This window comes from Aotus nancymaae, unplaced genomic scaffold (genome assembly GCF_030222135.1).
Source record: "Aotus nancymaae isolate 86718 unplaced genomic scaffold, 86718_ANA_hifiasm-v0.15.2.pri h1tg000088l, whole genome shotgun sequence".
NCBI lineage: Eukaryota > Metazoa > Chordata > Mammalia > Primates > Aotidae > Aotus > Aotus nancymaae.
The window spans coordinates 16,958,164-16,973,827 of record NW_026988503.1 but is presented as its reverse complement, the minus strand read 5'-3'; the positions used below and the strand labels follow the sequence as shown (position 1 = coordinate 16,973,827).

The window sequence follows — 15,664 nt, the reverse complement described above, 5'->3', positions numbered from 1 at the left end:
AAATGGTTAAACAGAATTATTCTACAATCCAGCAATTTCACTCCTGGTATATACCTAAGAGAAATGAAAACACATTTTCACACAAAAACTCATATATGAATGTTCATAGTAACATTATTCATAGTAGTGAACTAAAACCCAACAGTGGAAACAATCCAAATGCCATCAACTTGCAAATAAATAAACAAAATTGTCTGGCCACCTTATCTTTATATGATTTCAAAAGTACTGCAGTACTTAAAATCTGTGAAATGGATCTATGAAATTAATTTCACTCATAGTCACAAACCATTTAGTTTAGGGAAAGACTCTGTCATTTAGAATTGAAATAAAAACATTTAAACTTACTCCTGTTGAGTCTTAGAAAACAATACCCCAAAATGAAAACCTCAGAAGTAGGCTCAGAAGCAAAAGTTTTTCTCTGCCCTCCTGCCCTCCTGTCTCAGTCTCATTCTCCCTCAAGGAGAGCCAAATAAACTATCCTCTTTCCCAAAGCAAGTCATACAAACCAGAACCCGTTTTCCCCAAAGCCAGCCATAGAACCTAAAATTATTACTCTACCTAACCCTTCATCTTTCTTTCTATGTAAAAACTGGCCATATAGAAATTATCTGACCTCCCTTGTTTGACTGTAGATCATAAGACCTCCATTCCAGAAGAATCCTGCCCCATACCCAGAAGGAAGGAAGGCATGCTCAAGAGGCTAAGAAGAATCTAGGGACACAGGCCTTGCTTGGTTTCCCCACTCAGTCTCTTGCCATTAGGGTCATATTCTTTTTGTCCAATCATATTTCTACCTGGCTCTCTATACTTTATTGAACCTAAGTACTAAATGGACAATTTTCCCTGTATCTTGGGTTCTTCCTTCTGAAGGCTCCCATCACAGGTTAAATAAATTTATATGCTTTCTCTCTAATGACTCTGCCTTTTGGAAGTCGGTTTTTCAGCGAAGTTTTAGAGGGCAAAGTGGAACCTTCCCCTTGGCTCCTACCTTCTTAATCAAATTAGAAAACATATATTTGCTTGGGCATCCAATTACAATATAAAGTGAATATGTTCATGTCTCAGTTTAGCAGATTGTTCCAGGACTCTAATTTATATTTTTAATTTGATTCTTTAAAGAACCTAAGAGCTTGAGTAAGCTGAAGTTACAAAAAAGCCCAAACTGAGAGGCAACACAAATTCTTGGTTATCAAACAGAAGAGCAGAGAATAAGGAAGTGAATAGGTAGAGGGAAGAGCAGGAAAAAGATGGACAAACGCCAATACGCAGTGACTAGCTGAGTTCCATTAATGACAAAGAACTCTAGTTAATGTCCAAGGGTTCCAAACTTCTTCAGGTCAAGAATGAACAATCTCCCAAGCGAAATCTCTCTGAGGCCTGGCAATGCCGCCATTCCTGCTCTTGAACTTCCATGAAATTTCATTTCCTCATTAATCCATCTGATAAAATCCCATTTCATGAACAGGTCCAATGGAACTGGAATGCTTCTCAAATCAAACGGGAAATTCCTTAATTATACTTAATAATTTACTTGTAATTTTTTTACCTCAATCACATCCAAATAATACTTGAATGAGATTAGTTCATTGTAAGCCCAGTCCTATTCCCAAAATAGTACATGTGTTTCCAGGATAAACAAATCCTACTGGAAATTTATCCTCCCATATTCTCTCAAAGACTTTCTCCAGGTCACAAACAGAAGGAAGAAGATGATTTGGAGAATTAAAGAAATAAAAAAAAAAAGAACTATCTACCAGTTGGTTTTAAGAAACTTTTATAGACAAGATGAAAAAGAAAAGTGAGCCAGCTCTTTTAGCTTTTCAATTCTCTTAGACAATATCAAAAATATCATTTATTTACATAAAAAAATTAATAGAAATGGCAGCTGCACCTTATGAAGGTGAAAATAGTAACCAATTGTATTTAGTATTCCCTAATATGTAGGGGTAAGAATTGCTAAACATGGAAAAGTTATTTCTTTCTAAAGTATACAGTCTGTGACAAAAACAAAATATAGCTTCTGTCCTAAACTTTCTTGTAATGGCCAAAAAGGTATCACAGTTTTAAAGCTATTATACCCTACAGTGTAAAGAAATTTCAAAATTAGGTCCTGTTTTGTGGCTGTAATAAATTTGTGCATTCTTTTAGCACTAGGAATCCAAGGAAGAGATTCTCAGAGTGCTTTCTGCACTGCTGAAAGCTCACCAAGCAACAGTATATAAAAATAAATCTTCACAGCCCCAAAGAGCTTTGAATTTCCATGATGCCATTTACACCAAGCAATAGAACAGCAGGCCTTGAGTCAGAATTAGAATTATGTTAATTTTTTCCCTATTAGCTATTAAGCACCCTATTAATTTTTATATTTGGAATACACACACACACACACAAACACACACACATATATATATATAAACACACTATACAAATTATATGTTACATATATAATCTTTATAAAATACATATATAATCTTCTAAGGCTATACAATATTTGCAGATGCATATGGAACTCATAAGAAAGAAAGTGAATTATAATAAGTTTTACCTTCCATTCTTATTTTCAGATACACGAGATTTTACTTCAATTAAATTTTCCAAGTCCTGGTCTCTAAAGAAAAAAATATGTATTTTATAAATATAGCATATATATATATATATATATGTAGTTATAATGAAATGACAGGAGATAAGAAAATACTAAAACATTCAAAAATCAGTACATAACCTTAAACATGGTCATTTGTGGCCCATCAGGCTATGGGAGAGTGGATACCTGACACTGAGCTATTTGATCCTTACAACTCATGGATCAAACACGGAAGCATGGATTCCATTGTGAAAGAGAAATAAAGAACTAACTTTTTGGAAGATTTGGAAATCTGGTCTGAAAAGAAATCACTAATTTTTATTCTCATTCATCTTCTTTTTCTTTTTATATTGATGTATAATAGATGTACATCGTTTCAGGGTACATGTGATGATTTCATACATTCATATAATCTGTAAAGATCAAATCAGTGTACTTGGGCTATCTATCACCTTAAATATTTATCTTTTCTTTATGCTAGAATCACTTAAAGTCTTCTCTTCTAGCTATTGGAAATGCACAATCTATTTGGAAATGCACAATCGATAATTATAAACTACAGTCATCCTACTGATCTAATACTAGGTCTTATTTATTTTATCAAACTGTATATTTGTACCCATTAATCAACTTCTTTTTGGCTAACATTTAATGAGTACTAATTTTGTGTCATTGAGTACTAATTGTGTTTTTACATGGATTATCTCATTCAGATCTCATAAAAGTCCTGCAGGACAGCATCTGGCGCTCAGAAAGGCAAAGTCAATTTTCCAAGGCCAATTCACTAATTTACAGAAGAGTCAAGATTTGAGACGATGCCATCTGCCCACCTGAAATCAATTCTTGAATGTTTACCCGGAGACCTTATTTAGGCCTTTGGGATCACACAAGGGAAATCAACTCAAAATTTGAATGAACAATTCATTATGTGGAGGATAAATGGAGTGATCAGATTATTAAATCTTGGGCTACATTAATGATTTGAAGATGGTTTTCTACAAGCCAAGGAGAGAAGCCTGACACAGATACTTCCCTTTCGGCCTCAGAAGGAACCAACCCAACCCTGCTGACAGCTTGATCTTAGACTTCTAGCCTCCATAGCTGTGAAACAAAAATAATTGTCTTTAAGCCACCCATTCTGTGGTAGTTTCTTATGCAGCTCTAACAAATAAATACGGGTCTGCTTCTACCCTCACAATGTGATTACATTTATTTTCTCAGCTTTACGGTGAACATCTTCAACTCCTCCTGGCTTTCAACTCCTGGTTGCTGTAGACACTGCGTCTTTGCTCTGCTCACCTGCCACTCAAGCTCTTTTGTGCCTTAGCTTGCATGAGAGGAGAAAGAATGGGTTTGGAGCTGAGAAAGGAGAAGCCAGAATCTTAAAAATCCAACAACTACAGATAGATAACTCAAAATTGCAACCTATGCATGCCTTCAAAGAAACACCTTTCCAAAGTGGCAGAGTTGCAAGTCACCAAATAAACCACATTATTAATTGTTTCATAAAATTTTTCTTATTTGATTAAACAGTGCCACATAGCAGGTTTGGTAGAGTCAGATTTTATTTATTTATGTATTTACTTATTATTTTAAGGCTAGTCAAGTGAAGCAATGGAAGTGGAAAAAGAACAAAGAAATCTATAACTGGTTGTAATCAATTAGTAGTAAACACCACTGCACTCAGAGCAGCCAAGATTTTAATCTGAATAATCTATACTGATATTTAATGTAAAATAGAAAGTTGCAGATTAAGAAAAGTAGAAAATGTGCATTTGCTTTGGCAATTCACTCTGATTGATGTCATCAGCTGTATTTGAAGACCCAATAAAAGAAGCACAGACTGCTCATAACTTTCCAAGTGAAAGGAGATAAAAATAAATTTTTTGTTCTTTAATTAAGACCACATTAATTGCATAGTGACTTTTACACTGTAGTGTAAGATGAAGAACTGTGAGTCAAATGTGAAAAACAGATTTTTATAGAAATGAAGCCAAATGCTGCAGGGTTAAGCAGAGGCTTGATTCTAAACCCCTTTCATGGCAGTGGCGTGGAAAACAGGCAGACCTTACAATTTTATACATTTATGGACAGGTGGAATTAATTCTAAGAAAATCATCAACTTTCTGTAGTTACAGAAAATTGTTGGAGAGCAAATTGTTACTAACCATTACAACCAATAATGTCTTTTGTTTGTTTTTTAGAGACCAGGGTCTAGCTCTGTCTCCCAGGCTCTAGTATAATAGTGCTGTCATAGCTCACTGCAGCCTCCAATTCCTGAGCTCAGGCAATCTTCCAGTCTTAGCTTCCCAAGTAACTGGGACCACAGGTGCATGCCATCACACCCAGCTAATTTTTTTTTTTTTAATTTTTGTAGAGACAGGTTCTCGCCATGTTGTCCAGGCTGGTCTCAAACTCCTGGCCTCAAGCCATCCTCTCACCTCAGCCTCTCAAATAACTGGGATTACAGGTACCTGGACTAATAACTTTTTTTAATGTATATTTCAGAATATTTGGGGAGAAATATGAGTTATCTATAAGATAAAGCCACAAGACAATTTTTGAGTATAAGAATTTATCCATGTTATAATAGTGTCATTTAATTTTTACTATCACATCAAAGATTGTAACACTCTCTCACAACACAGGTGAAGGGGAAAAAAATAGAAATTCTGGGTACCCAGGAATTACATCTTTTACTATACAACTTTTCCTAGGAGAAACTCTGCATATGAGAACATTATTAGCTCACTCTTAACTGTTCTTCCTTCCTCCTGTGGGTGTGGGAGGTATTTATAAATAGGCAGCAATATGTTTCTCACCATACAGCTCATTTCAATTGCTTTTGTAGAGTATCAAACATATTTACAAAATTAAGTGTCTTCATATAAAAAATTTACTATGGTATTCCTTTTATGCCAGGAACTAAATCTCAGGCATTGGGCTAATGCCTAAGGCATTCAAAAGGAGTATCTGTCTTTCTGAAAGAAATAGAGAATACAGTAAGAGAACTGGTATAATTCTTCAACTTATTGACATCGCAAAATGGGCCCAACTCTATATTTTTGCGTATTTTTAATTCTTTTCAGTGAGGGAGTCTTAAAGATTTTGCATTAAAGAAATTAACAGGTCCATAGAAACGTTAGGCAATTCAGGCACTTTAAATATAAGATGTGACCAAGAACTTCAGTGGCTCCAATTCACTATAGTTCACTGAGATTATGCCATGAGCAAAAGGTAGTCATTGGCTCAAGCAAGGAGACCAGTCATAAGAAACCTGATTCTTTTCATCTGGTTTCACTCATAGGGGCTCAGAATGTCACAGCTGGAGGGCTAGACTTTATCTAAGTAGGCTATCATAAGGCATTGATGAGTTTGAGATTTATCCTCTAATTCATAGAATATTTGCTAAATATCTAACATGTGCCAGGCATTGCACTATGCACTATAGGCAAAGAAATAAACAAGACAGACCCAGTAGTAACCCTTAAAGACCTTATAGTCAAAAAAGGATGATTAATAATAACTCTTTTAAAGAAACCAGTGCTGTGGGACAGAAAAGACAGCTTGAGAACATCTAGAAGAAGTATCCGATGCAGACTTGGTGGATCAGTGGGGCTTCCCAGAGCCTGAGTGAGAGATACCTAAGCTGATACGTAAAGGATAAGTAGAAGTTAGCCAAGCAATAGCGATGAAGGAGGAGTGAGGAGTATGCAAGTTAGAGGTGTGTGGGTAGGGTCTGCTTTTGGGTCAAGAGTGATAACAGACGGAGTGGGGAGGCCCATGGATGCCAGATCACGGTGGGCTTGGAGGCCAGGTTAAGGAGGAGCATGGCCATTATGTAATGTCAATGGGGAGGCACAGAAGGAGTTTAATCAGAATGACGTGATCAGATTTGTGTCTTAGGAAAATCACTCTACAGGGTTGGCAAATGGATTGAAGGGCAGAAGGGGAGACTGGTAGCAGAGGGGCAGGCAAGGAGGCCGAACGATAATCTGGACTACAGTACCAGTGAGTATGATGAAGTGTCTTGGACCACTTCCTGAGATTATTAGGCGATGCATCCAAAGTGATTGATTGATTATGGGGAATGAAGCAACAGAAAGAGTCAAGCTTGTCCCTAGATTTATGTTAACAGAGATATGAAAAATATGCAATAGGTAGTTAGAAAGGAACTGTTCTCAGTTTGGAATACTAAAAACTTGAAGGTGTCTTAACAAATAGGAAGTCCTTAAGAAGACAGAAGTATAATGCCACAAATAGTTAAGAGTATTTTTTTTCTACCTTAGATAAAGGATGTCTTTTCTAACTGTAAAGACCTTAGCGTCACTAGATGCTTTGCAATATTCATTCAGGAGCAGAAATTTAGAGTTTTAATCATCAGTCTAACAACAGTTGATAGGCTACAGATAACCGAATATCTCTCTTTGACATTGGTTGATGAAAATGTGAAAGTGTTACTGCTAAAAGTCATGCAAATTCTTACTGAATAAAGGAAAATCGTGTGCACATCTGTATTTGTTCCTGGGAGATGCTCAAGGATGCCTGCTTACATTCTGATCAATGACTGTAGTTTATTCAGCCCCAACTGTGAATTAAATATACAGCTGCTGGAAATGTCAGCAAAGTCAGATGAAAGAACTCTGATTCACTGCTGTTATACTATTAAATAATCAGTGCTCGTGTCACATTGAATTGATGTAAAAGTGCCTTGTGACTGTTCTTCCTACTGGGAGCACTTTTAAAATACTCTCCTTTTTACCTACATTAAAATCAGGAGGGCAGCGTGGATACATTATAGATACAGATCACTTCATTATAGAATGAAGTCACTTTTTTCAAATAGATGGTTCAGTCTTTCCTGTTTGTCTGCTTTTTGTGATAATTCTTGAACATCCCAGCTGATTCTCATCAAATCTGGCATACTACTAAAGAATAATTAGGTTAGGTTAGAATTGTGAATCAAGCCATCATCTTAAAACAACAAATGATAGCCAATATTTTTAATTTTTTTTACAGTAATCATATCTGTATATGGAAAATGTCTTTTCTATGGATATTTGATTAGAAGCTACTGAAATACAAACTGCCTTTTTACAAAATTGGCCTCTTCCAATAAAACAAAAGGCAAAACTCTTCTGAGAAAGTTACCATTGTCAACAAAGCACAATTGTCAGAGGGATTGAGGGAGGAAAGAGGTGGGGGAGGGGATGTGAGAGAGAAAGTGAGAGACTCCATTTTTCACTGTCCGTTATTACATAACGTGATTATTAAACCTAACCACTTTCAACATCATTGGGAACTTCCTAAAACTGTTACTGATAAGAAAAATCCACCCAACAAATACCACTATAAAGGGTTGTACTTGACAAAGATATTTCCATACGATTATCAGCAGCAGGGTTCACCGTTATTTCAGCTATTAGAAAAATCCCCATACAGCAAGGGTTTTCTTTCCTCCCTGTCATTTTCACAATAATCCTCTAGAATAAATATGTCTGATCACAATCCTTAAACTGTGCATGGGCAGGAGAGGAGCATAGAGAATTTGAGGAATGTAGTGACATCAGAAGTCCCTGAGTTTAAATACATGGTGTGTTTTCTTTCTTGAAAGTTATTTAGTACCTTTGAGCTATAGTTTCCTCTTCTATAAAATAGGGCACATCAACAGATTTCTCATGGGATTGTTGTGAAGATTAAATGTATACAAATTGCCAGTCACATCCTAGGTGCTTAAGAAGTAACAAAACAGTAAGAACAAAATAGGATACTCAGATAGAAAACAAGCTAGGAGACGTAAGAGTTAGGCCAATTCATGTATTACTCTTTCCCCTTTCTCCTAATGGGTTCAAAGTATTTTTTCATGTTAATTTCTTTTTGTCATTTCAGAATATTGGACTGCTATTTTCAGCAATGTATTTATTATAACACAATTTCAGGTCAGCAGAGCAATTTGGACTTCTGATGCAGTGCACTCTTTTACGTTATCTGTTACTTTATTATCCATTAATAAAGCAGTTTTGTGAAAGATATCACATAGCAAATCATAAGATATTTTAAGAATGTAAAATGGAAGTTTATGGTTAAAATCTGTAATATTTTGTGGGCCCACACTATCTGTGGATCTAGGATTTTGAAGATCATGAATATTCTTTCCATTGTTCTATCGTCATGTATTCTAATGTTTTATAAACATCCACATATAAATCATTAGTTTGGTTCAACCTCTTCAAAATATCTTTTTTCCTTATTTAATTGCATTCCTTTCTTTCATTTCAGTCCTAAAACCCTATTTTCTGTAGACAACAAACACTAAGTTGTTTTAGTGCAAATAAGAAAACTGGAATTATTTCCAAAATAGTGCAATTGATTCCAGAAAAGTGCAATATGTTTCCTTGTTGACAGGAGTCACATGAGATGGATTGCAAATGTACCCTCACCTAACACATCAAAGAAAACTAAAACCCTTCAAAGAAAGGCGGGAAGGAAGAAAGGAGAAAAGATGAAAAGCAAAAAAGGATAGGAAGGAGTGGCTCACACCTGTAATCCCAGCAATTTAGGAGGCTGAGGCAGGGAGATTGCCTGAGCCCAGAAATTTGAGACCACCCTGGGCAACTAGCAAGACCCTATCTCTAAAAAAAATTTTTTTTAATTTGCTGGGCATGATGGTGTACACTGTGGTCCCAGTTACTCAGGAGGCTGAGGCAGGAGGACCACCTGAATTCAGGATTTTTAGGCTGCAGTGAACTATGATTGTGCTACTGCATGTCAGCTTGGGTGATACAGTGAAATGAAAGTAAGGAAAGAAAGAAGGAAGGAAGGAAGGGAGGGAGGGAGAAAGAGAGGGAGGGAGGAAGGGAGGCAAGGAGGGAGAGAAAAGTTCCTACCCTAGAACCTTGGAAACGTGTCAAGATAGACAAGGTCATTTACCGATTATTGTTTCTGAGAGCTGAAGGTTTCACTTTAATAAGATTGTCCAAGTCTTGGCTGTTTAAAAGAAAAAGAGAAAAAAAGTTCAGATTAGTAATAGGTTTTACGGTTGTGCTAGGTCAATAAAGCAACATTATAAATCAACTCCATCCAAGGCAACAGACAAATAAAAACATGAACTGACTGCTTCTGTTTGATTACCTCTGATTGTTTCTGGTTACTGCAGGATTTACTTTGATGAGGTTATCAAGATCTTGGTTTCTTTAAATCAAAAAATAAAAAGAGAGCGAGTTAATTATGAAGTTCTTTTGGTAATATCCTTAAGGCTATAAATCTGCTTGAAGTAATAATGAAACAATATTCTTTCTGACCAAAGCACATTAAAACAACATAGTTTTATTACCTTTGGTTGTTTGTGAAATTTTCAGGATTCACTTTGATGAGTTTATCAAGATCTTGTTTTCTTTAAGTGGAAAAAATATTAAAGCAACATGGGTTAGAAATAATCACAGGTTTAAGATAATTGGAAACGGAAAGAAAGGATAATAGTATGAGACATATTGTTTTGGTATTGACTAACCATCAATTTAGAGGATGAAGAGTTACACCTTATCAGACGAAAACTTACTTTAATCTTATACATTTTATTGTCAGAGCCTGTCTACAAGGATATGCTGGTTAAGTCACCATAGCACACATCTGGTAACTGACAATTGTTCATTCCGGAATGTATTAACATTATGAAGATACCAACTGATTTTAATATCCTTATTTTCAAAATCAGGTTCACCAACTAAGGATATCAATTTTTTAAAAAAATAAACTCTAAAATGGGGATTATTCTTAATATAAGGTTTAGCAAAGAGAATTCCAACAATCTACCAAAATTGTGGGGTTTTTTCCTCTCTGATGACTGAAAAACTGATTTAAACTCAGCTGTTCATAGTAAAATGAGTTACATACTCTGAAAACTATCCACTCTCATTTGAAACTCTTCCTGATTCTCTTCTCAGCCACAGAACAGTATTTCTTCCCATATAGTTTGCTATAATTCACTGCCTCAGCATAACACCTTGTTTTAAGGGTCAGAAAGTAGCGATTATTCAAAGTGTTCCTCTGAACCCACTTTAATACTTATTCAGAGAAATACATGGCAGTTACCATGGCAAGAGACTGCAGAACTGACAGCACCTGCTTTCAGTACCATCTGGGACATAATAGACATGTACTTCTCCCCGCAACGGTGCTTTTTCCTTATATTAAAATAAAATACATTTTATTCATCAAAAAAATGATGCAAGGTTAGGGACTGAAAGAGCATCATTTAGAGATGAATCATCAGAAGGTCTGAGAAAAGGTCTGCCTTTTCTTCCCCAGCCCTCAAGATTTCCATAGAATGTTCAGGCTTCATTTAGTTTGATTTATTCCTCATGGTTCTCACCTCTCCATAGTCTATGGGAAGGCTCTAACTGAATTTTCACTGTTTTGAGCTTTCTTCAATGATAATATTCTCAATTGAACATAAGAAATTGATATCTATAAATACTATTAAAATAATGATTGACATATGAGAACTAACTACCCACAACATAATTTCCTCATGTAAATTGATAGCAAAATCTGTCATAAAACTAAACTGTGTCAGAATTACAACAGTCTTTAAAATGAGGTTACTTTCACATATTATTTGAAAAAATACAAAGATAAAACTTTGTAGACAGTATGTTCAAAAGCCACACTTTAAAAAAAAATACATAAAATTAATCACAATATTGATTAGTGTAACTACAGACAGTATTTATGTGTCAGCATAATTAAAAGTAACATAAAAAACAAAAAAAACTCAAGAACTTACATTTTCACTGTCCTACTGAGCATACAAATTTGATTTACCTAATAATTAGAACAATGATATTCCAACCACTGTTACATAAAACCCAGTAAGAAATACATTTTACATCCCAGCCTAATACTGTCTTTTACAGACAGACAGACACACTCACAAACACAAAGACATAAAGTTTATAAAATAATATCCTTACTACATAAGAACTCTCATATTTTCTGTTCAGTTCATTCTATTTAATTAATGGAAAAATGCTGATTGCCCTGAACTAAGTTAATTACAAGACCCTTTAATTGGTTGCAACCCACATTTGAGAAACACTAGCTTAGAAAACATAAATACATGCTATATTCTACCACCATTCCTATAAAGGCAACACTGTGTGTCAGGAAAACAAAAATCTCAGGAACAGTCCTGAATTGCTTTGATTGATCACAACATGCAATTTTTGAAAACAACAAATACGCAGATTTTTTTCAGGCCCTAGATCCTGCAAAGCAATCATATCTAAATTTTATCCAGGAAAATGCAACACTTTTTCTCTCAAGTTACTGTTTTTATTTATTTAGCTTTAAGAATGTTGTAGGGATACATTAGGATATTCAGGTTATTATTACTTTCATGCAGTTTAAAAGCTGTGAAGTGTTTTGCAATCATTTGCACATTTGTGCGATTGTTAATCTATGAAGTACCGTTTCAAGTGACCCTGTGAGAACAGTAAAAAATACCTCCTGGCCATCCCACAAGAGCAACAATCCTATTTTTACAGCCTCTGCTATTTCCCAAGGTGCTTAATTAATTTTTATATATTTTAAGATCTAAGTCTGTGTGCTGTGTTGTAAAGACTAGGCATTGGACTGGGAGTTAGAAGATCTCACAGATGACTATGAGATTTTTGCCCCTGGTCCCAGTATTCTCCTCTGTAAATGAGATTAGATTGGATAATCTCCAAGGCTCTGTCCATCTCCAAACATCTCCTCCTAGGATTCCATGAATATGAATTTTACTGCCTCTGTGTTTATTAATTAGCTCTTCAATATCACTCCTTTTTTCGAATGCAACTCATTGACAATACATTCCATATTCAGCAAGCAGTACATGAATGCTCCAAAATGTTATATATTAAACTGACAACCTATTATTGTCTTGGAGTAACATCTCTGTGCCCCTGGTACATAATTAGCTTTAATCTATGTTAATTGCCTGTTGTTAATAAGATGGAGTTTGTCTACTGAATTCTCTTTTTGGCTTCTATAGCCTGTAATTATACCTAGAGTATAAGTAAAGACACCTAGTGCTAAGCTGTGAATCCAGCAGGTGCTCAGTAAGTATTCACTGCCTAAGAGATCACAGAACTACTATCAGTCTTCCACTATTTTTTCTGTGACCCTGGTCAAATCACTTAACCTTTCTGAGTCTTAATTTCCTCTTCTGCAAAATGAGTAGATTCATCTGGAACATTGGTTTTCAAAATTATTCAAACTACTGGGCCAAGATATCCTAAGGTTCCTTCCCTCCATCTCTAAAATTTTACAATTTGTACGTGCCAACAAAACTCAAAAGGGGAAATCACGAAACCATTCTTAAGATACAATTATATATAAAACAGTAATCTTCCTTTAACAGTAGTCAAAAAGTGAGTTTCATTATCTTACTGACATTACTTCAAGAATTATTAAATTTTAGGTCCATAACCTTGCTGAGCACAGTAAACCTCTAAAGAGTAATGAACCTCATAAAACTTCCACTGACTACCAGAAAACTCTTCTAAAATGAGGTAAATGATATTGCTAATGATTAGTCTAATGGAAGTGCCTAGGTCTTTTTAATAACTATCAATACGTTGTTATCAATTTCAAAGACAAAAGTATTAATTTCAATACCACACAAACAAAACAACAAAACATCAACAGCTCCTAGACTATGTTCCTTCCTGCCCATTTCTCGCATTGCTCTGTTCAATTGCTTTACTGGAGGCTTAGAGAAGTGAAGGCACGCCATACATTGTTTCCAGCTGCCTCTCTTTCTTGCAATTAACAAATATTGAGACATCTAGGTTTTCATCTGTGATGATAGTTTGAGATTTATATTCAACTTGCCCATAGAATAATTCTAAATCGTTTATATTAATATTGGGTTTACTTAAGGAGAAGCAAAACAAAAATCACATCCATCTCTTACCCTTCAGTGTTTTTGACAGCTTTGGGGCTGACAGTATGTTCATCAAGACCTTTTTCACTGCTAAAACAAAATTAGAGGAAATCAGCAAATTTTATACCGGCATTTATTTTTTGTTTTGACAGTTGTAAATCAGTCACTAGAATCCTAGTGTAAAAAGTAATAAGTTTACTGAGTTTCTAATTTATATATATTAGTTATCATTTTTTTAATCCTCAAAACAACTCTATGACCTCAATATTATCACCCCCTCCCCACTTATAAACAAAGATATTGCACTTCAGACAGATTAAAGGCACTCCCTGGGGCCAGATACCTAAGAAGTAGCTGAGGTTGAACCAAAATTCCAACCATAGCAACTGGACCCCAAACTCCACTCTCCTTCTCCCAACACCCTCCATCTCATGTTAATAACAATCTCTTACACCCACACAATGCTTTTCACCAAGATTATCTTCACAATTATTCAATGAGTGATAGCTTGGGGTTTCTCTGCCACACTTTTATTAACTTTTGTCCAATGTATAATGGATCTTAATTTCTCAAGAACAGAAGTAAATTCAGTGTCATGCAAAAATATTCTAATCAAGCATAAGAACATTATGTTGTCAGTTTTCTCACAAGTCATTTAAATATTAATCCCTGGGTTTGTGAGAGAATAGAAAGTCAATATTTACCCATTTATTCAGTTTTATGAAATTGTAATTTATTAATTATAAATTTATGGTTATAATCTAGTTATGCTATTATTGTGTCAAAGGAATTACTCAAGTAGCAATTACACAGAATTGGCTTCCATATTATCATTTTCAACAATAATATAATGAAATTAATAAAAGCAACAATAGAAAAATCTATCCAGCATTATTACACAACATGTTCTCATTTTTTTATGCACCCTTTCAAAATGTCTTTAGCCAAATAATTAACCTTATTTGGGGGTATAAATTGGAGACTTGCTTAGAAGTCTTCAATAATCTTAATACATTTACCTTTTGTTTGCTGAAGGGATCACTTTGACAAGATTGTCTAAGTCTTGCTTCCTAAAAAAAATGTAAGTTTCAATAGCTAAGTCAACTAAAATCAATAATTTGTATATTTTTTTAACCTTAATATTAATCAAATGACTATTGCTAATTTAAAACTTTATCTTTACTTGAATTTTTAGCCTTATGTAAAAACAGGTAGCTACTGTCAATTCATTTCCTGCATACATTTGTATAAATGATAATTTAATTTCATTTCATTCTTGTTTCTTTCAAGTCAACTTCAAAGCAGAATTATTCCTAAACTCTTTATTTTACATAAAGTATGATAGAATTAGACCATTTGGAATATTTTCTGGAGGTTATAAGTGAGAGAAAATATAAAATTATTCATTATTTCCATATGTTCCTGCTTCCCTTCTTCCAAACCAAACAAACAAAAACTGACATTATTTGTTTAAAAAAACAAAACAAAAAGAAACAGCTACTCAGGAGGCTGAGGCAGGAGAATTGCCTGAACCCAGGAGGCGGAGGTTGCGGTGAGTCGAGATCGCACCATTGCACTCCAGCCTGGGTAACAAGAGCGAAACTCTGTCTCAAAAAAAAAAAAAAAAGAAAAGAAAAGAAAAAAGAAAAAAAAAAACAGTTATTTTCTAATTCTAAGTTATAAAGGTAATATATATAATGTAAATATATAATATCACACTACCCCAAGATATTAAATCACTTCAGAATCACACTTTATGCAAAGCTAGATTAGAGCAAGCAAGACTTCAGTTTATATAATTTGTGTTTTTATCCTAAATACTCAAATAGGCATTCATAGCTCTAAAGATATGCTGCTGTTATCATAGTAATGATACCAACCCTAACACCAAAAGACCTGAATAGGAAGCCTAATTTGATATACTTTATTACTGGACAATATGTTATATATCCTGGAGAGAAAATAATTGCAGACTTATATCTTGACTAATCTATGGGTTCATTTTATCATGCGAGTATTCTTCCATATAAATTATTAGATTCTATTACATTGAACTGTTTAAAATTGCCATTTTCTTGGTCAAAAATAGTTGAATGTCAGTAATTTCATAAGATTCAACCTCCCAGGAAAATGAATTTGCTATCTTC

General features: G+C 34.6%; 1 protein-coding gene across 1 annotated transcript in view; it reads right to left on the bottom strand.

Annotated features, from left to right (window-relative positions):
* The window catches only part of SCEL (sciellin), a 204,534-nt gene that overhangs the window by 14,560 nt on the left and 174,310 nt on the right, over positions 1 to 15,664 (bottom strand). The window contains exons 24-29 of the mRNA XM_064369135.1: positions 14,537 to 14,587; positions 13,548 to 13,607; positions 9,924 to 9,983; positions 9,722 to 9,781; positions 9,521 to 9,577; positions 2,549 to 2,611 (exon numbers count right to left, since the gene is read on the bottom strand). Coding sequence (XP_064225205.1) covers positions 2,549 to 2,611; positions 9,521 to 9,577; positions 9,722 to 9,781; positions 9,924 to 9,983; positions 13,548 to 13,607; positions 14,537 to 14,587 — 351 coding nt within the window. The remainder of the gene's footprint in view (positions 1 to 2,548; positions 2,612 to 9,520; positions 9,578 to 9,721; positions 9,782 to 9,923; positions 9,984 to 13,547; positions 13,608 to 14,536; positions 14,588 to 15,664) is intronic.